General features: G+C 36.0%; 1 protein-coding gene across 4 annotated transcripts in view; it reads right to left on the reverse strand.

The window, feature by feature from the left end:
* ROBO1 (roundabout guidance receptor 1) overlaps nucleotides 1-22,339 on the reverse strand; it is a 1,085,200-nt gene that overhangs the window by 313,724 nt on the left and 749,137 nt on the right. For all 4 annotated transcript variants that reach the window (XM_074389506.1, XM_074389507.1, XM_003928309.4 and 1 more), the window contains one exon: nucleotides 16,660-16,986. In XM_074389506.1, the coding sequence (XP_074245607.1) occupies nucleotides 16,660-16,986 (327 nt within the window). The remainder of the gene's footprint in view (nucleotides 1-16,659; nucleotides 16,987-22,339) is intronic.

Consider the following 22,339-nt stretch of genomic DNA (forward strand, 5'->3'; position numbering starts at 1 on the left):
CACTCCAGTTAAATTAACTTTTTTTCCTACATCCCCGAAGTAGCACTAATCATTATAGCTTGGAAAATGGTATTATCATCAGCACATCTGAGTCAAAGGAAGTAGGCCACAATGGCAAAGGCTGTGACATCCTAGTTTCTGAATTTTGTGTCTTACTTTAAACAAAAGCAAAAAGAGTGTTCCAAAAAGTATTAAATATTTACAGTCTTAAATATTTAATCTCTGTAAATTGTTTTACACATATGAAATTTTTTATATTTTAAAATATTGAATAATTGATAATTTAAAAATAAAGTAGCAATTTAAGTATATTATTTTTTAAATTTAATATTTTAAAAATCTGAATTCCAAATTATTTTCAAGGTTCTACATTGTCATGGCTTTTAATTGGTTTTCAAGCAGTACATGTTAGATTATTTAAAGTAAACATTGCCGGGTGCAGTGGCTCAAGCCTGTAATCCCAGCACTTTGGAAGGCCAAGGCGGGTGGATCACGAGGTCAAGAGATGGAGACCATCCTGGTCAACATGGTGAAACCCCATCTCTACTAAAAATACAAAAAAATTAGCTGGGCATGGTGGCACGTGCCTGTAATCCCAGCTACTCAGGAGGCTGAGGCAGGAGAATTGCCTGAACCCAGAAGGCGGAGGTTGCGGTGAGCCGAGACACACCATTGCACTCCAACCTACCTAACAAGAGCGAAACTCCGTCTCAAAAAAAAAAAAAAAAGTAAACAATGAGGTAAACTTTTACACTATACATTTAGATATAATGTTAATGAATAGTGTTTCCTGCTTATATTATATAACAATTTACAGAAAATTGTGCTTATTCCTATTGATGTCCATCAATACATACTCCCCATTAAATACCCATGTATAATATCTGCTCTTTAGTATAGATTCGGAAACATAATTTCATTCTACTTGAGGATCATTGAATTTTATAATCACATTTTATAATCTGAGCTAGTGATCAGTATATGTATTAAATAATGTTGTACTTAAGCTCTTTTGAAAAATTTGAGCTGAATTGGACACTCATAAATGTGGCTTCTAATTAGTTTATTCTAAAAAAAAATTGTTTCCAAATAGGAAAAAAATGAGGCATAAGGCAGAGCAGGTATAAAAAGGATAATTTGTGTGCAATCTTCCATTTCTACTATGGAAACAAAATGTAAAGTGTGACTTACCCACTTCATACATAAAGAAAAATGCCTTTTTAAATTGTTGTTCATTGAAGAAAATCTTTGTATACAATCTCTTATTGACAAAAAATTAATAACAATACATCCTTTGTGACCTGTGCCAGGTACTTCCAGGTATACACAGTGGTGAGAAATAAGTGTGAAACACAGAAGAATGAAGATTTCCTCACAATACTCAAGTGATATATCATGAGAAAGAAACCGAGGGTGGTACATTTATGGTTAACTTCAACTTGTAGTGGGTGTGGAAGGAGTGGGGATAAAGAAAAAGAGCCCAGGAGGAAGTGATGGTTCTGTTGAACTCTGAACCAATTACGTTTTTTTTTTTGGGGGGGGGGATGGGGGGGTATTTATTTATTTATTTATTTATTTATTTATTTTGAGATGGAGTATCGCTCTGTCACCCAGGCTGCAGTGCAGTGGTGCGATCTCAGCTCACTGCAACCTTCACCTCCTGGGTTCAAGCAACTCTCCTGACTCAACCTCTCGAGTAGGTGGGACTACAGGCACACACCATCATGCCCAGCTTATTCTTGTATTTTTAGTAGAGACAGGGTTTCATCATGTTGGCCAAGCTAATCTCAAACTTCTGGCCTCCTGATCCACCCTCCTCAGCCTCCCAGAGTGCCAGGATTACAGGCTCGAGTGGCTGGACATGGCCGCTATGTACATTTTACTACATCAAAGCGATGGAGTTGAGTTGTAGGCCACAATGCCAGGGTCATGCAGATCCTTGGAAGTCATTTTAAAGAATTAGGACTTTAGAAGCAATTGAGAATCTCTGAGTGAGGAGCTAGACGAACTGATGAGATTTGTACTTGCAAAGGAGTATTACAGTTATTAAGATGAGAAATAATGGTGATTCTAATTAGAATTGCAAAGGGAATGGAGATAAGTGGGAAAATACTGAAGCTATTCAGGAGAAAACAGGCAAGATGTGCTGCAGGAGAAAACAGGCAAGACGTGCTGCTCAACTGCTGTGGCAAGAAAGGAAAGAAGAATCAGTCTCTGGTCTGGAGGGCTAGAAGGATGATGGTATCATTTTTATAGTCAGGAAATAATAGAGGAAAGTTAATGAGAAAGAAGATGAAAAGTCACGTTTTGGATATTGGAGCTGGCGGTACCACCAGAACCTCCAAATGGAGCTGAGTGTAAAGGTCCAGGCTAGAGATGAAAGAAGAAAGAGTGAATCAGGACAAAGTGAACGAAAGAAGGTGGGTAGGTCATTTAGGGTAAGCCATAAAGCAAAAAAAAAAAAAAAAAAAAGAGCCTACAACAGATCTTCAAGAAATGGAGTATTTTAGCTATCAACCAAGAAAGACTCGGCCAGATGAATAAGAGAAAAATCATATAAAGCCACTATACATTCTCTGTACAGCCTATCTCAGGAATTAAATTTAAACCAATTTGGTTAAATGTCCTGACTTTGATTACAAGCAAGTTGGATGCAATCCTGATAAAGCTGGGTGCCATGAAATTCTAGGAAAGAAAATATTTCAAAAATGAAGGTCAACTATGTCAATTGCCAACAAGAGGTAAATTATATCCACTATAAAAGGCAAAGTTTAGAAAGCTGAGATCAAGGCCATTAAGAGTAACAGGATATCAGTGAGAGAGTGGGATAAGGCCACACAGGGTACTAAGCACCTCTGGAAAATGTCGGGAAAGCTCCATATTTGAATTGCCTATGTTTAAAATCTTGAATGGGCTCCTGTTATATTCTTCAATATGCTGATAGGATAGAAGAAAACATTCCCAGGACAAAATGGAAACAGCAATATATTCTATTCTTACTGTTACATTCTACAAATAAAAGGAATCATGAAGGTAACCACACAACCGAACCTGAGACATTCGGGCACTTTTAAAATTGTATTTTCTTCCATAAAGTATAAAATATTACACAAAATGTTTACCCAAAATGTTTTCTGGGAAAAATAAGACAGATCTCCCATATAAAATGTTTTTGCCATTCATGTAAATGTGGAAATCACACTAATTGAGATCCCTTACTCATGTGTCATATCATTTGTGAATATTTTAAAGACTGAGGTCTCACAGAAAAGATGTGTATTTAAAAGTCTGTTTAAAGATGTATTTTCCAAATTATTTTTGACTGTCCAAAAAATAATTATTTGGTACATATTTTGAGAAATGCCACAACGAAATATCTAAATGTTAAACATTCCAGTAACAATAGCTTCATAAACCTTCAAATATCAATTTGTCATAAAACACAGACCATGTACTGATATTGAAGAATATGTATCTTTTCACAGTATTTCTGTGGACTTGTGTATGAGAAGGTGACCAACCCAGGAGAAAGATTATTCTAAATGTAACCATATATGGAATTAGTTTTTCAGCACTGGTGTTTCTGAAATGAAGAGACACATTCTTTGGGACTAAATACATGAATTGAATCAACCTAATAATGAGCCTAGCACAGCAAATGGCAGATGTTACAACAGCTACAACTCACATATAGTACCTGCTGCCAACGAGGTACACTTCTGAACACTACATATACACCAACTTATTAATCCTTTCCAAACCTCTATTAGGTAAGTGAATTAATATTCCCATTTTATGGGTGACGGAACCGAAACACACAGAGGCTAAATAATTTCAGCAAGATCATAGAGCTGTACTAAATGAATATTTATTGAGTCTGTAGAAAACAAAATTTGTTTTGACTTAATGACAAAATTGTCTCTAACTAAGAAGAGTATCCACCATGTCCACTACAGACAGGAGTCATTGGATAGGGTTAAGAAAACCCATTAAACTACAACAGAACAAAACTTCTCCTAGAACAGTTCAAGGTATTGTTATTCACTTGGGCTTGATTAAAACTCTGAGGGAGGCTTTAAGAGTTATGGTCCATATATATCATGGAATATTATGCAGCCATATAAAATGATGAGCTCATGTCCTTTGTAGGGACATGGATGAATCTGGAAACTATCATTCTCATCACACTGACACAAGAACAGAAAATCAAACACTGCATGTTCTCACTCATAGGTGGGTATTGAACAATGAGAACACATGGACACAGGGAGGGGAGCATCACAAACTGAGGTCTGTGGGGGTGGGGGTTTAGGAGAGAGACTGTGAGGAGTAGGGAGCTGGGGAGGGATAATATGGGGAGAAATGCCAGATATAGGTGATGGGGATGGAGGCAGCAAACCACGTTGCCATGTATGTACCTGTGCAACAATCCTGCATGTTCTTTACGTGTACCCCAGAACCTAAAGAGCAATAATACGTACATATGCAACAATAATTCTTTTCATATGAAAAGAATTATGGTCCAGAATGAACTCATTTTATGGGAGACAATACAGTGACCTAAGTGGTAATTACTTTTTTAAGAAGAAAAGAAGAAAAAGAAAAACATTAAGGAATTCATCTTATCGCCTACCAGTGTTAGAGACCAAACACAGAATGTCAGGGCTCCTTTGGGTGATTTAAGCAAAAGTGACAAGCCGAGAGAAAGGCAAGTATCCACAGGTTCTTGATCCACTGGCCATGTAATATTTCTACTTCCCATCAGTTGTTGATTCACTGGTTTCTTCCCAGGGGTGGTCCCAAAGGAAAATATTCTAAATAATATTTTCCAGGAATTCCTTTAAGCAACCTGCACTGCACTTCTATTTGAGAACACGTGTATAAGCTATGGCAAGTGCTTAGTTACATGATCAAAATGCTCTAAAGGCCTTCCACATTAAATGCTGGCTCTTAATCCATTTTTTTGTTGCCTAAGATGAGAATCTGGTAAAGGGGTAACTTATGTGACTAAATCTACATACGGTACAGTATTTCCTGGTAAATATATACAGAGTCAGGGAGGGGGAGAGATTGAGATAATATAAATCTTTTTATGGAGGTGGTGTCTTTTCCCATTTTCTTTTTAACTTTTTAGTTTTTATTCTGCATTTGCTCCATAATTTACAGGATGAGATTTAAAATGTTCTCATTCAGGCATACTGAATAACTTGATCATAAACCTTTATTTCTCTTGACAAGTGTAAAATGTCATTCACACTATTAAGACTTCAATTTAAACCTTGGGTTAAATACCACAATTTAAAATGTGACTAAAGCTACAATTTTCATGTTACAGTCTAAGAGACTGAGATTAGACTTAAACATATACTATATTGAAAATTGGGCCCCGCCGGGCACGGTGGCTCAAGCCTGTAATCCCAGCACTTTGGGAGGCCGAGGCGGGTGGATCACAAGGTCGAGAGATCGAGACCAACCTGGTCAACATGGTGAAACCCCGTCTCTACTAAAAATACAAAAAATTAGCTGGGCATGGTGGCGCGTGCCTATAATCCTAGCTACTCAGGAGGCTGAGGCAGGAGAATTGCCTGAACCCAGGAGGCGGAGGTTGCGGTGAGCCGAGATCGCGCCATTGCACTCCAGCCTGGCTAACAAGAGCGAAACTCCGTCTCAAAAAAAAAAAAAAGAAAGAAAATTAGGCCCCATATAACCAAATGCACCTTTCCATTTTATTAGTTTTTAAAGACAGTCCTGTCGTTGTGTGTATTTTATCCCATATCGAACAGAAAAAGAAAAAATAAAGGTTGCTAGGTCCTGTTTTGCACATGTAAAATGTCTCTAAGCAACCTCAGGAAATCCTTTCAGGCACGGTCAACACAGAAATTATTTCTTTTCCAGTTTTTATTTACTTATTTTTGAGATGGAGTCTCACTCTGCTGCCCAGGCTGAAGTGCAGTGGTGCGATCTCAGCTTACTGCAACCTTCACATCCCGGGCTCTACTGATCCTCCCACCTCAGCCTCCCATGTAGCTGGGATTACAGGCATGCACCACCACACCCAGCTAATTTTGCATTTTGTTTAGAGACAGGGTTTCACCATGTTGCCCAGGCTGGTCTCAAATTCCTGGGCCACAAGCAAACTGCCTACCTCAGCCTCCCAGAGTGAGGGGATTACAGGAGAGAGCCACCATGCTTGACCAAGAAGTTATGTCCTTATCAGTTAGGAAGAGTTGAATCCTCTTCATTTTCTATTAACCAATCAATCATTAGGGTAATAAATACAGGTTGAGGCTACATAGAGGGGGTCACTACACTTAGAAAGAGAGCTTTACCTTTAACAGAGCCTAAAAACAATTCACTTGGCTTCTTGCATGACTGGAAGTCAGCTAAATTCCCCAAGTAATGTTATCCCCAAAAGAGATACTTAAATATTCCAGAACCTCAAATGAAAGAAAACAAAAACAAACAAACAAAACTTCCTAAGGAAATAGTTAGTATCTGATGACTATACTCTAAATCATGTGCTCTCAACATAGTGTTTGAGATCATGTGAACTCCCTAACGATACAAAGTTGTTGGGAAGTGAGAAAAGGGTAGATTAGACCACTCCTTGATGTGGCATTCTGATGCTTATGATGTTCATCACACAGGAATTAAAATATTTCTGAGTTCCATGTTAGATCACTTCACTTTCAATAAGCCAGGCATGGTGCTAGGCACCTGGGATGCAAAGACAAATGCTACATTTTAAGACAGCCTGCTGGGGGTCATGTGAGCACAGACAGGAAGAGGCTAAACCCAGTACACTGTCCACATCATGGTTTGGGGGAAGAGAGCCTGTACGCCTACAATAAGAGAGTGACAGATGCACTTGGAAGAAAAGCACATTCCAGGTAAGGGAACAACAGGAAGTGGAATTTCTTGCGACCATGATGGGATGAAGCATATCCAACCACTATAAGCTATTTTGAGCTAACAAATCCTAATCCAAACTCCCAATTCCATTTGCATAGTCCTAGGCTTGACCTCGAATTTGTCATCAATTGCATCTTTCACAAAATTCCAACTTCTACTATTTAACCCTCCAAAATGAAGCCAAATCTTTGGTCCCCAAATCTAGTCCTCTCTTTTCTTTTCACCTCTATTACTACCACCAGCTTCAAACTACCAACATTTCTTGCCTGGAATACTAGAATAGCCTCCTAATTGATGTCCTGTAATTATCATGCAACTCATTCTCTACACATGTAATACCCAGGTACAACATGGGTGATGTTTTAAAATGTAAATCAGATCCTGGCACCCCACCATTGTGTATTTCCTAGTAATATCCATATGTAATTCAACTCTCAGCTCTGACTGAATTCCTTCCTGGTACATGTCACAATTAAGCATAAAGTTACCTATTTGGCTAGTTGCTTATTTTCTGTCCCCGTCCCCCCCATCCCTCCCTTCTCCCATTGTCCTGGAATTTTCATGAAGACAAGAATCTCATCTTTTTTGGTCACCACTGACTAGCTAAATATAAATAAAATGTCTGTAAGAAGTTACTTAGAAAAAAAAAATCACTTTTTTTTAAGACAAGCTCTATTTTAGTATTCTTAAATTTTTATTCTATTTCTGACTTTTAAAAACAACATTTTTAATGTCCATGTTGCGTAAGAAAACAGAATAACTTTTATCCACCAAAGACCTTCAACCATGTTTTATTCTAACCTGACAAATCTATGGTACTGCAAGTATAGGTTTAAAAGGATTAAATTGTCCAGGTACAGTGGCTTATGCCTGCAATCACAGCACTTTGGAAGGCCGAGGAAGGGAGATCACTTGAGACTAGGAGTTGAGACCAGTCTGGGCAATATAGAGAAATCCTGTCTTTACAAAAAATAAAAACAATCAAAAGAAAATAGCCTGGTGTGGTGGCACACACTTGCAGTCCCAGCTATTTGGAAGTCTGAGATAGGAAGATTGCTTGAGCCTGGTAAGTTGAATCTGCATTGTGCAGTGATTGTGCCACTGTACACCATCCTGAGTGACAGAGGGAGCCCTGCCTCAAAAATAAAAATAAATAAAAAAAGTCCAAACTGGTAAGTAGTGACAGATACAGTTAAACTATATGGTATTATTTAAAATTAACTGTACTAAGGTTTAAATTAAACTTGTGAAGCAAAAGCTTTAAATACAAATGATTCTTAAGTTAGTCTATGAATATGAGAAAAATTACTAGCATTTAAATAATAAGTAAATTAGAAGAATTATAAAGAGTAATCTGATAAGGTTTGAGAGATAACCAGATGCACCTTTTCATTTTATTGGTTTTTAAAGACAGCACTGTTGATACAAGGAGAAACTGCCAAGAATTTCCCATAAATAACAAAATACTGAATTCATATTCTGGATGTCTCAAGGGGCTTTATATCTAAGTATCGACTAGTGTTGTAATACTTATCTCAGCACTTTTCAGCATGTATGAACATCAGCTACTTTTCAAGAAAATACATGGAGTAGCTCATGAGACTGGTAATGAAATACATCACCGTTTACCCAAGATTACCAGACTGAATCTGTTCCAGGATAGAGTATCTAGTAATATTGAACACAGTAACAGTGACAGCAGCTGTTTTGTAGCATCCAATCTAGAGAGTCAAACTTTTCCATTTACTCTTTATGACATAGCTTACTGTGTATTCCAACACACCTAAAGCCTTTTTTGGCCAACTAAGAAAAGATTGAATACTTCTGAAGAGCAAATAGCTTTCCACAGAAAATACAGATGAAGTATCTACTTACAGCATCATTCCATACATAATGGGCAGGAAAAAGAGACTAGAAGGATACACACCCAAAGTTCAAAAGTAGTCATCTCTGGATAGTGGGATTGCAAATGTATGTATGCATTTTAAAAGTGTTCCATAATTGGCATGTATTACTTCAGCAATCAGAATGTAAAATATAATTTTAGAAGTTTTTCATAAAAATGATTTTGTAAGCTTATAAATCATCTTCATTGACCTGTGATGGGGAATAAATAAAATTGTGTGAAGTACCCTCACTCTAAGATATTTCTACAAATTTGCTAAAGATTAATACACACTTCTGTGAGATTAACCAGAAAGAAAAATACAGTTTGCATAAGAAGTTAACTAAACACATATGTGAGCCTATAATCTAACTGTTTAACTAAGAGTAGTTTTAAGATAAAATATAACCTGAGGTTATTCATTGCTAGAATGAATATTACATTCTCTGACACAGCCATCTTCTCTAACACTCATACTGAAACGAACCATTTCATACTGAAATGATCAGCAGACTGTCCTTTTCTGCTGAAATGCCCAAGGAGACTCAAATCTTCTCTTTCTACTGATTATCACTGAAATCTCCCACATGGATTATAAAATGTAAGTTTCTATTTTGATATTTCATATTAACTACTCTTGGGAAGGCAAAAACCAAAAACATAAAGATAATTTTATGTGCTTTCAAAAGAAAATGGCAAGTGTCTTTTCTTTTAATGTATATCCAAATGTTTCTGCTTTTTTTCCATCAAATTCAGAATTCATGCTATATTTACTTCAAGAGGTAATGTGCCTATAGCTCACTTATGACACAATTTAAACCTGATATTTGGATGCAACAAGCGGGCTGATGGACTCACTACTTACTGACATCATTGAGATTTAATGAATTTTTCCTGATTTTCTGCTTTTTAATTTTTAGTCATTAAAGGTGATAAAATAACTATTAATAAGTATTCAAAAATATTATTATACAAGGAAATGACAGAAGAATACATTCTTAGTGACAGCAAAAAAGTCTTTAATAAATATAGTCATGCCATGGAACTTAGCAATATTGCTTCTTTATTTAAGTGGACAAATATAAATTGAAAAAGAAAATTTGAATATAAAAGTTATAAAAATAAATTTGTTCCTGAAAGAAAACTGTCTTGACTCAAGACTATTTGCATGTCCTGTACCACCAATGAGGATCCAAAGGGTCGATTTCCCATGCAATCAATTTCAATTCAAGATGGAATTTAATATGTTCGGTATATTATTTACTTAATCAGAAATTAATGTAAAGAAACTCAATTACTAAAGCATTTTTATTTAAATTTTAGTATCTTAGCAAATATATCTCCAAATTCAAAATAAACTACAAACTGATCCCATTTTTGAAATTAGAACTGTCCAGGTCCATTTCAGATAAGAGGTTTTGTTTAAATAATCTTTCAGTTCTCTAGTGTCTAACCATATGGAATTAAAGAGAAAAAAAGTAATGAAAACAAGAGCAACAACAATTGAGACTTATGAATTATAACTGTGTGCTAGTAACTGTGTTATATATTTTACATGCATTATTTCATTTAGTCATGAATCATTTTTGGAATAAAGACCTAGTACATTTTAGAATATAAGTGTACAAGAAAGTAAAAAGATATTTAAAAATTATTAAACTAAACCAATCTTAAACATTCTTTTTTTTTTTTTTTTTTTTTTTCTTTCCTGAGACTGAGTCTCCCTCTGTCACCCATCCTGGAGTGCGGTAGTGGTGAAATCTGGGCTCGCTGCAATCTCCACCTCCCAGGTTTAAGCAATTCTCCTGCCTCAGCCTCCTGAATAGCTGGGATTACAGGTGCCTGCCACTGCGCCCAGCTAATTTTTGTATTTTTAGTGGGGACAGGGTTTCACCATGTTAGCCAGCCTGGCCTTGAACTCCTGACCTCATGATCCTCCTGCCTCGGCCTCCCAAAGTGCTGGGATTACAGGCGTGAGCCACCAAACCTGGCTAACACTCTTTCTTTGAATACTGAATATAAAAATAAGATACATAAAAATGTTTTAGAATCTGATCAAAGCATTTTAAAATGGTTTTTGTAAAAGATAAAAGTAGAGAAAACAAGGAATATTTAAAAGATGCAATATGAAGCCAGTTCAATTTCAAATATAAAAAGTCTGTCAAGAAAGCACATATATATATAGGTGTGTGTTTTTATATACATATATTTATATATGGCTTTTCTACCTTCTCAAAGGCCATCTAGCTTTACCAAGGAGTTAGTTCTAAGCTGTGGTGCTGACATCACAGAAATCAGGGATTCTCATCTATTCTAAGCTCAGAAGCGGGGGATTCAATTTCCAGTCTTCATTCTATTGCTGATCTGCTCTTTGATATTGAACAAATCTTTCCTTCTCTGAACCTTCCTGATGATACACACATAGACATAACACACACACCGATCAATCAAATAATATTTTATAATAAAATATCATATTCTATTTCCACTTTATCTCATCTGACCCATTTTACCCACAGGAGTAATCCTTCCATCTTCCATAGACTAGATTTTGGAAATACATTCTACTGTATCTAGGTAAACATGTGACTACTCAGCATACATGGCCAGTTCACTTTCTCATTTTACCCACATGAGGAAAACTGTAAAATTTCGAATTCTAAGTCACTTTAAGAAGCATAATTTAACAAGAATTACAATGAAAGAACCATATATTGAAAGCATTGAGAAAATATTCCTTCAAAATGCATAAATTTTACTTCAAATAAATGACTATTAAAAAGCACCCCAGTTAGTAAAATCTAAAAAAGACTTAATCTTTAATTAATTCACAAAATACATATACATTTTTTAGAAAAACACTCCTATGGTTTTGCTTCTAAGATAGCCAGCAGATGTCTGACTAGTCTGGAGAGAATTTCTCTTCCTAGGAGAAAACAGCTTAAATAGAAACAAACAGCCATATGCTGACTGCAAACTGCTTAGCAGATGAGGTAGAGAGCCATGTTCTACAATGCAAACCATGAGGGTCAAGGTTCAAATTAGCTTTCTTTAAGCTTCAATGTAATTAACAAAGATCAAATTACTTATTAAATATAAGTTGTGTCAAAGAACTGTGCTATCAATTTGTGACAGACATAACATGAAGTTCTGAGTTTAATCATTGGTGATATTGGGTATAGGAGAATAGACCCATAAAATATTTTCCTAACAAACCTTTAATAGAGCTAATCCAAAATAAGCAAGAAAATACTGCTCATAAGACCTTAGAAAGTTGAGTTTGAAAATGAATTAGACAAATAGTGAGTTTTTATGTCTTAAAAACAGCAAAGTATTCTAAATTAATTTCATATTTTCATCAACGTGATCATTGGTTTGCAAAGAAAAATAATCAATGAAAAATAAATTTTAAAACCACATTTGTGCATAAACATTGTTTTCTTTTATAAAATCAAACTTCAAATAATTACAAGTGAAAGTGTTAGAAATAAAAATTACTATACATTTCTCAGCATTCCAATTTTTTGACTTTATAATTGTGTGAGATAACTTTAAACTGCATCAAAACTGTTTTCTCAAAAAGTTTACAGTTTTTACTATACAGCAAAGAACAGCACCAAAACATTAACCAATATCTGCACTAAGGTCTACGGTTGTTATAACTGGGACGTAAATGAAAATAAAAATAAACCATCTCCCAAATAACTGATAAATAGAATAACTTTGGTGCATTATTTCAACTTAAATAAATATTAAAGGCACAATAGACAAATATATTATTTCTATACTGAAATAAAGGTTTTAAATGGCATTCTGTATCAATTTTTTTCAGTGTTTGAGAGATTGACAATTGTTAGGAATGGAGAAATGCAGTTGTTGTTACAGCTGTAAAACTTGGTTTAAAGGCAAATAAAACACATATAAATGTTTTTTAAAAAGCATTACCAACAACTGCGCTATGAAGGCTGTGTTGCCTCAAGATACTTTTTGCTAATGTTTTTACTTGGGGCGATAGTTTCACTAAGCAATTAGATACAATCTTTGTCTTCCTGTGTCTGAGCCTTGGGGAAAGTCAGAATAGTTCTTATTAAACTTCTGGAACCTATATTGAACAAATGCTTTTTTAAGCAGTAATATTTTTCAGAAAAAAATAAAACCCAAGGTATAACAATACTTTACAAGATGAACTTACAGCAAATAAAGCCCATGCTTCCTCCTTACCTTTAACCTGTTTCTGTAACATACAAAAAACTAGTTTTGGCTTTAGGACTCAAACATTTTAAATATGGTGAATCAGCAGTACCCATTGCCTAAAATAAATAACTGAAATACAGTGAATGAAATTACTACATATCTATCTGTAGTGCATTGAACCATGGTTTTCCTAAATAATAGTTTCTAAACTTTGTAAACATACCAAACCTTTTTAACTGTATTTAATTTTTCCAGTGAACTTAATGTATCTAAATCATACAATGTATCCAAATGAAAATATGCTTTTATATTTTTATTTTTATTTATTTATTTATTTTTAATTTTTTTTGAGACAAGTTTTCACTCTGTCACTTAGGCTGGAGTGCAGGAATGCAATCATGGCTCACTGCTGCCTCAGTCTCCTGCACCCATGAAATCCTCCTGTGTCAGCCTCCAGAATAGCCGGGGCTACAGGTGTGCACCACCATGACTAGCTAATTTTTTTTTTTTTTTTTTTTATTGCAGAAATGGGGTCTTGCTGTGTTTCCCAAGCTCATCTCAAAGTCCTGGCCTCAAGTGATTTTTCACCTCAGGCTCCCAAAGTGTTACAGGCATAAGCCACCACATCCAGCTGAAAACATGCTCTTAATAACGGCAATTAAACTAGTATAAAAATTATTCAAAGAAAACAATACTGAATGTTTTCCAGGGTTTTGTTGTTGTTCTCCTTCTTTGTTTTTTGTTTTTCTTGAGACAGAGTCTCGCTCTGTCGCTCAGGCCGGAGTGCAGTAGTGTGATCTCGGCTCACAGCAACCTCCACCTCCTGTGTTCAAGCAATTCTCCTGCCTCAGCCTCCCAACTAGCTGGGATTACAGGCATGTGCCACCACACCCAGCTAATTTTTGCATTTTTAGTAGAGGCGGTGTTTCACATGTTGGCCAGACTAATCTCAAACTCTTGACCTCAGGTGACCTGCCCACCTCAGCCTCCCAAAGTGCTGGAATTTACAGGCGTAAGCTACCTCACCTGGCCCAGGGTTTCAAATATTCATTATCACTAATAAGAATCCTTGTTACAAAACTATCTTTATTAATATCAAACTGTATATGATAAATATTTATTATCTATATATTTCTCCATTTAAAAGTATGCTAATTGTTGGTGAATATTATCTTAAAGTATTTTAACGTACATATATTAATTTCTTTTCCGTAAATTATAATGTTCTTTTTCTCTGGAGCTTGAAAACATTTTGGAGACATAATGATGAACATCATCCTAAAATTTATGAACCACACATTAAGAGGCTCTGTATTTGATTATTTTTCTGGTAAAAGTGATATAATGATCTTAAGACTGGTTTCAGTTCCACGATTGCATATTTGTTGACTAAGACTAGAAAGCTTTTCCCATAATGGCCTTTCAAGGTAATGGAACGTCTAGCTAAGAAAGAGAACTTAACTGGCAACTAATAGTATCTTTAAAATATCTACACAAAAGCCACATTAGAAAAGACAGCCCTCTATATCCTACTGCATTAAAGTTATCTTTATCATGTAGGGATAAAACTAAAGGTTTTTGAAAAGGAAAATCTAGAAAGTAAGCATTTAGTCCTTTTATTCAAGTCTATAACTTTAAAATAATTCTGACAATAATAAAAATCCAGGTAAAGTAGGAAATAATACAGAAAAAAAAAGCTGATTTTCAATATTTAAAAACATTAACGTTGGTAAATACTTCACTTACAAGCTATTATAATTCCTGAGAACAAACAGTCACTATTTTACCCTCTGGTCTTCAGGCTCTTGTCTACCAAAATAAGAGCTGCCTTAAGTCATCTATATCATCTTTTTGATTCTCTAAATTTGTTTTCAGATAACTTAGATTTATCTCTACATAGAACAATTATTCTTAAACATAAATGTGTCAAAAGTTACAAAGATGCTAACACCATAATTTTGGAATATGACTTTATCAAAATACACAGTTGGTCTTCTGTATCCATGAGCTCCGTAACTGTGGAAACAATCAACCACAGATGGAAAATATTAGAGGAAAATAAATGATGCATTTATACTGAATATGTATGGGCTTTTTTCCCTTGTGATTATTCCCTAACGATACAGTATAGCAACAATTATTATATGAGCTATTGTAAGTAATCCAGACATGCTTGTAAGTATATGGGGATGGGTATGCATAGGTTATGTGTAAATACTATGTCATATATAAGGAACTTGAGCGTCTATGGATATTCGTATATACCGTGGTCCTGTAAACAATCACCCAAGAATACCAAGGAAGGACTACACATTTGTTTATAAATACGTCAAACATTTAAACTTATTTTGCTTGGGTTACATTTCAAGTCGGCCTTAAAATAATAAAAAAAAAAAAAAAAAAAAAAAGCAAACTAGCCTTCTGTTGTGATGATAATTGTCATTCACCTCACTGATTTAGTTGTGAGACCTTTACTGAGAATCAGGACAATAAGAGAAAGGCAGTAAGTTCATTGTTAGTTAACTGTGAATAGGCAAATATAAACTGGATTGTAAAATTTCAAGGAAATATTTTAAAAATATGAACAGCTAGTTTTAACAGTATTTAAAATGGTTACTTACATTTTTATTGTTTCTAATTATATTTTATGCTCATATCAAACATTTTTGGCATTCTGTCTCAAGTAATATGAGGCTCTGTGAGGGTGATCAAATCATTTACATTCTCGACGGCTGATTTCACATTAATAAAATGATTGAGTTGGAATAATCTGTCTCTAAATTCCTTTCCACATTTAAATTTTATAATTATATAAATGTATACTTTTATACTTTTTTAAGTTATAGTTGAATGTTGAAGACAATTTTGGAGACTATGAAAACTATATAATTAAAATTTTCAACATTAAATTATATTAATGTATCGATTATCTTGGAAAAACATCAAATATAACTATATATATAGTTAAATGTATATAGTTTTATAGAAAATTATATATAAAGTGAATTTCATCTAAATTTCATTTGTCTCTCCAATCCTTATGAAATTCTCAATTTTTGTCATAGTATATACAGCAGGATCCTTTCAAAGGAATGAATCATTTTGGATACTCCTGGAATGTAGGTAGAAAATAAAAGAAGCCCAACTCTTATTCAAATGCAATACAAATCTAGCCTATAGATAAAACCATTTAATGATTAGTCAATGAATCCTTCTTGGGGTAATTCCAAATGAGCTGCATTTGGTGCTAGCGTAAATAAATGGAACCATCAACTGATGCCAAACTTAGTGTAGACACCCAATGGGCATAAAGCACTACAGCCCAGAACTCCTGGGCTCAAGCAATTCACTTGCCTCAGCATCTCAAGCAGCTGAGACCATAGGCAGCGCATGAGTCTCTATTCAACATATTTAAAAGCAACAAAGGAGGGGAGAAAACAATTTTAATGAAATTTTCCAACAGAAAATAGCTCCCAATCAAAAGTCAAATCATTAATCAACTCTGTGTAAATCCCAATTTGGCTTGAAAAACAAGCTAGGATACAAAATACACAGTAGATTGTATTCATATAGAAAGCTAGAGATTCGACTTTTCATTGCCATGATCCAGACAAACGATGCCACCCTGCCACTCCCTCTGCCAAACATAAAGAACCCAGTTTACTTACTGGCTACTTCCAGCGATGCATTGTGGCTCACAGCCTCTCCAAGGTAATTCCTTGCTACGCAGACATAGATTCCCTCATCAGGTCTACTTTTTCTTCCATGTACTATACGTAAGAAAAATAGAGATCCACTTGGCAGCAACATTCGGTGTGAGCGAGGCTCATCTTTGTCTGTCTCTACTCTCTCTCCCCCTTTGTACCATTCAATAGTGGGTGTGGGGCGGCCTTCAGCTTTGCAGTTCAAAGTTGCAGGTTCTCCTTTTGAGACAATCAGGTCTGAAGGGTGTTCAACAATGCGAGGTGGAAAATCTTCCTGACGAAGACGGGAGCCTGCAGAAGAATTGACAAAGTATCTTCATATATCACTTGAAAACAGTTAATTGCTTATTTCAAAAGTGCCAGCTTAACCATTACTATTTAAACACTGTGTAACATGGGCCTGCCCTTCCTTCCCTATTTACTAACAATCTTTCTGGTGTCCACCTTGACTACACTTTCCAATTCCTGAATCCTTTTAAGTCTCCACTCAGAAAATTCTCTTGCCTGTGCAAATCCTGTCTGTTCCTCAAATCCCTTATCCACGAGTCCTTTCAGAACCCCTTACATTGTCTGTTCATATCATGCATGTGCGTATTTCTACAGAAGAATGTGTTAGAAAAGTATTGATTGGCTTCCCGAGTATTACAAATAATGGCATGGCTCCTTGGATTCTCCTTTTAACAAAGATCAGTCAACAATTCGACAAAACACATGTTATATGCTAATGAACATTCATATTCAAATATATAATAAGACTATCCTTTATGTAGACTTTTATATGTTCCTAATAAAAATATATACACTTCCCCAGAGTTTTTATTAATAAATTAATTTATCGACAATAATTTATATTTTAATAGACCTCAAAGATGAAATGCTAAGTACCTGAGTTTAAATAATTAAATATACTACTAAATGGAAACGGATATTGAGTGAGGGGCTTCATTCTAGACCTTACATATTACGTAATAAATGAAGCCCTGTGTGTCTATGTCACTTAAATACTTTCTGTGTCTGTACCTTATTTTTTTTTCAACAAGATTATAATCTCAAAAGCAGGAATGATGTTTCATAGTTTATAACATTCCTATTTTATTGCTGATTATATAGAGTAAATATGTAAATTTATCAAATATTTCTCAAATGCAACAGCCTTACTGAATAGAGTCCCAAGAGCTGCCGTCATCTAGTGTTTCAAGGTCAGTGAATAAGGAAAAGTAGAAACCAGCCTCCCCTTTCCATCCTCTAGTCCTTCCCAAATGCCTCCCGACAAGTTCTCAAATTAATCTGCTTAGCCTCATTTCTACAGCCAGCTACCATCACAAGTCCAACTCGCATCCCTTTCTACAAGAATGTAGGAAAGCGTCTGAAATAGTTTCACTTCAGTGTAGCCAGATGAAGGCTCTGAAATGCAACTATAATGTGAGTTTTCCTCTATTTCATTGGCTTTTAAATAAACTTAATGCTCTTAACATATATCCTTAACAAGACCTACAAAAGCTAGCTGGATCCAGCTGATCCGGCTCTCTAGACACTTACTGTTCCATGCTTTTCTCTGCTTTCTTCAGCCTGACTTCCATTAGCTCCACAAATACCTTGCACATCCTCCTGCTACGTGGCTTATGCCTGCCACAGGGCCTGGGCTTGACATCATCTTATGATAGACACACCTACTCTTATATCAAATCTCTGTTCTCCCTAATCTTTACAGCAAAGTTACATGTTGGTTTTACAAATCTAAAGAGCACTATATAGCTACCCTTGGTAAGGATGATCAGAATTACAATACATAAATCTATTTGTCTGATGCTGTTTGTCTGTTTTTCCCACCGTTATGTAAGGTCTGTGGGTCTGGTTTTGCTCACGGTGTTTCCCTTACGGTTGGCAGAGTACTGTGCACATTTGCAGTACTCAGTAAGCATGTGTAGAAAAAATGGCAAAAAATGAATGAAGTGCTGACAAGAAAGACCTAACTAAGCAGAATGAGTTGGGGTACAAGAATCATGCGTACAGCCCTTTATGCTAAAAACTCTCAATAAACTAGGTATCCACCAAACGTATCTCGAAATAATAAAAGCTAGCTATGACAAACCCACAGACAATATCATACTGAATGGGCAAAAATGGGTAGCATTCCCTTTGAAAATTGGCACCATACAAGGGGTGCCCTCTCTCACCATTCCTATTCAACATAGTATTGGATGTTCTAGTGAGAGCAATCAGGCAAGAAAAAGAAATAAAAGGTATTCAAATAGGAAAAGAGGAAGTCAAATTGTCTCTATTTGCAGATCACATGATTGTATATTTAGATGACCCCATCATCTCAGCCCAAAATCTCCTTAAGATGAAAAGCAACTTCAGCAAATGCTCGGGATACAAAAATCAATGTGTAAAAATCTCAAGCATTCCTATATACTAAGAACAAACAAACGGAGAGCCAAATCATGAGTGAACTCCCATTCACAACTGCTACATTGAGAATAAAATACCTAGGAATACAACTAACAAAGGATGAGAAGAACCTCTTCAAGGAGAACTACAAACCACTAATCAAGGAAATAAGAGAGGACACAAACAGATGTGAAAACATTCCATGCTCATGGTTAGGAAGAATCAATATTGTGAAAATGGCCATACTGCCCAAAGTAATTTATAAATTCAATGCTATCCACATCAAGCTACCATTGACCTTCTTCACAGAACTGGAAAAAACAACCTTAAACTTCTTATGGAATCAAAAAAAAAAAAAAAAGCCCACATAGCCAAGAAAACCCTAAGCAAAAAGAACGAAGCTAGAAGCATCACGCTACCTGACTTCAAACTATACTACAAGGCTACAGTAATCAAAACCCCATGGTACTGGTACCGAAACACAGACATAGACCAATGAAACAAAACAGAGGCCTTGGAATTAATGCCATACATTTATAACCATCTGATCTTTGACAAATTTGACAAAAACAAGCAATGAGGAAAGGCTTCCCTTTTTAAAAAACGGTGTTGGGAAAACTGGCTAGCCATGTGCAGAAAGCTAAAACTGGATCCCTTCCTTACATCTTATACAAAAATTAACTCCAGATGGATTAAAGATTTAAACCTAAGACCTAACACCATAAAAACCCTAGAAGAACACCTAGGCAACACCATTCAGGACACAGGCATAGGCAAGGACTTCATGACTAAAACACCAAAAGCATTGGCAAGAAAAGCCAAAATAAACAAATGAGATCTAATTAAACTTAAGTGCTTCTGCACAGCAAAAGAAGCAATCATTAGAGTGAACTGGCAACCAACAGAATGGGAAAAAAAATTCACAAGCTATCCATCTGACAAACGGCTAATATCCAGAATCCACAAAGAACTAAAGCAGATTTACAAGAAAAAAAAAAACATCCAAAAGTCAGTGAAGGATATGAACAGACACTTTTTAAAGGAAGACATTTATGCCACCAAAAAACATGAAAAAATGCTCATCATCACTGGTCATTAGAGAAATGCAAATCAAAACCACATTGAGGTACCATCTCACACCAGTTAGAATAGCGATCATTAAAAAATCTGGAGACAATAGATACTGAAGAGGATGTGGAGAAATAGGAACACTTTTACACAGTTGGTGAGAGTGTAAATCAGTTCAACCATTGTGGAAGACAGTGTGACGATTCATCAAGGACCTAGAAATAGAAATCCCATTTGACCCAGTAATCCCCTTACTGGGTATATACACAAATGATTATAAATCCTTCTATTATAAAGACACACGTACACGTGTTGACTGCAGCACTGTTTACAATAGCAAAGATTTGGAACCAACCCAAATGTCCATCAATGATAGACTGGATAAAGAAAATGTTGCACATATACACCGTGGAATACTATGCAGCCACAAAAAATGATGAGTTTGTGTCCTTCATAGGAACATGGATGAATCTGGAAACCATCATTCTCAGCAAACTGACACAAGAACAGAAAACCAAACACCGCATATTCTCACTTATGGGGGGTGCTGAACTGTGACAACATGTGGACACAGTGAGGGGAGCATCACATACTGCAGTCAGTTGTGGGGGGCTAGGGAAGAGACAGTGTAGGGTGGGCAGGGTGGGGAGGGATAACGTGGGGAGAAATGCCAGATATAGGTGATGGGGGGATGGAAGCAGCTAATCCCCTTGCCATGTATGGACCTATGCAACAATCCTGCATGATCTGTACATGTATCCCAGAACCTAAAGTATAATTTAAATAACAATAATAATAAATATTTCAACTTGAGAGGATTAAGTATTATAGTATGTTCTTGGCCTTTACCTTGGCTGGAATTCTGAAAGTTGAATGCTAAAGAGGATTGACTGCTGAGGAGATATTTATTTAATTAAAGCAACTTTTATTTTAAAATCTGAAAGTCCATGTCAGATAGAAAATTGGGATATATAAGCTGTTGTAAGAATACAAAGAAGGAGCACCTAAGATTGCCTGAGCAAGTCAGGGAAGAAACTCAAAGACATGATATTTGAGATAAGCCTTGAAGAATGAGTAAGAAAGAAAAGACAGATGATTTCACCCAGAAGCACAGCTATGGGAGTATGTGGTACACTTGTGGAACCTCCAGGTTTCTTAGTTTGGCCTGAGTAGATGGTGCACTTCAGAGATTGCGAGGTATAATTCTGAAGAAATAGCTAAAAGAAATAATGTCATGGGCTTTGTACACTGAGCCAGAATTTTGGAACCCAGTAGAGGGCAGCCAGAAACGATTAAAAACTTTTAAGCGAGGAATGAATATCATCAAGATTGGTTTTAAAGAGCACACTACTGGCAGCATGAAACCAGACTTAACAGGATGAGCTAAGAAGGAATTAGTGGGGACCCATTTCAAGCAGCAAGAGAACCAGGGTCAAGCATGGTGACTCATGCCTGTAATCCTAGCACTTTGGGAGGTCAAGGAAGGAGGATAACTTGAGCTCAGGAGTTCAAAGCAACACAGGAAAACCCTGTCTCTATAAAAAGTTTTAAAAATTAGCCAGGCATGGTCATACACGCCTGTGATTCCAGCAACTCAGGAGCTCAGGTGCAATGATCACTTAAGCCTGGGAAGTTGAGGCTGTAGTGAGCTGAGATCACACCACTGCACTCCAGCCCAGGGACAGAGGGGAAAAACATAAATCAAACGTATGAAAAGTAAATAAAGAAATAAATCTGAGAGCCAGAACCTAGACATTAACAGACAGAAGAGAAAACAGAAGGAAGAATCTCAAGATATTAATTCATAAAATTAACAGACTCTAGCCACTGACATTATGGAGTAAAAGGAACTGTAAATGCACAGGATGGAGGAGAGGCAGAGGGTAGGGAGACGCCAAGTTTCTGGTCTCTGTAATAGGTGAAGCGCAGTTTCACTGAAGGTAGGGAATAAGAGAGTGCAATTTAGTAAAAGGAAGAAGGGCAGAGGAGATAATTTTATTTAGTATGAGACATGAAGAATTTGGGATACTTCCAGAATACCCAAATGATGATAAGCTGTCAATTGTATATCCCTAAGTTTAATCTCAAAGAAGAAATCTCAGCTAGCATGTCAATTAGAACAGAGCCACTGATTAAATCCACAGGAAAGATCAAAACCGTCTGGGCAAGCCAGGCCCAGTGGCAG

This window comes from Saimiri boliviensis, chromosome 18 (genome assembly GCF_048565385.1).
Source record: "Saimiri boliviensis isolate mSaiBol1 chromosome 18, mSaiBol1.pri, whole genome shotgun sequence".
NCBI classification, from domain to species: domain Eukaryota; kingdom Metazoa; phylum Chordata; class Mammalia; order Primates; family Cebidae; genus Saimiri; species Saimiri boliviensis.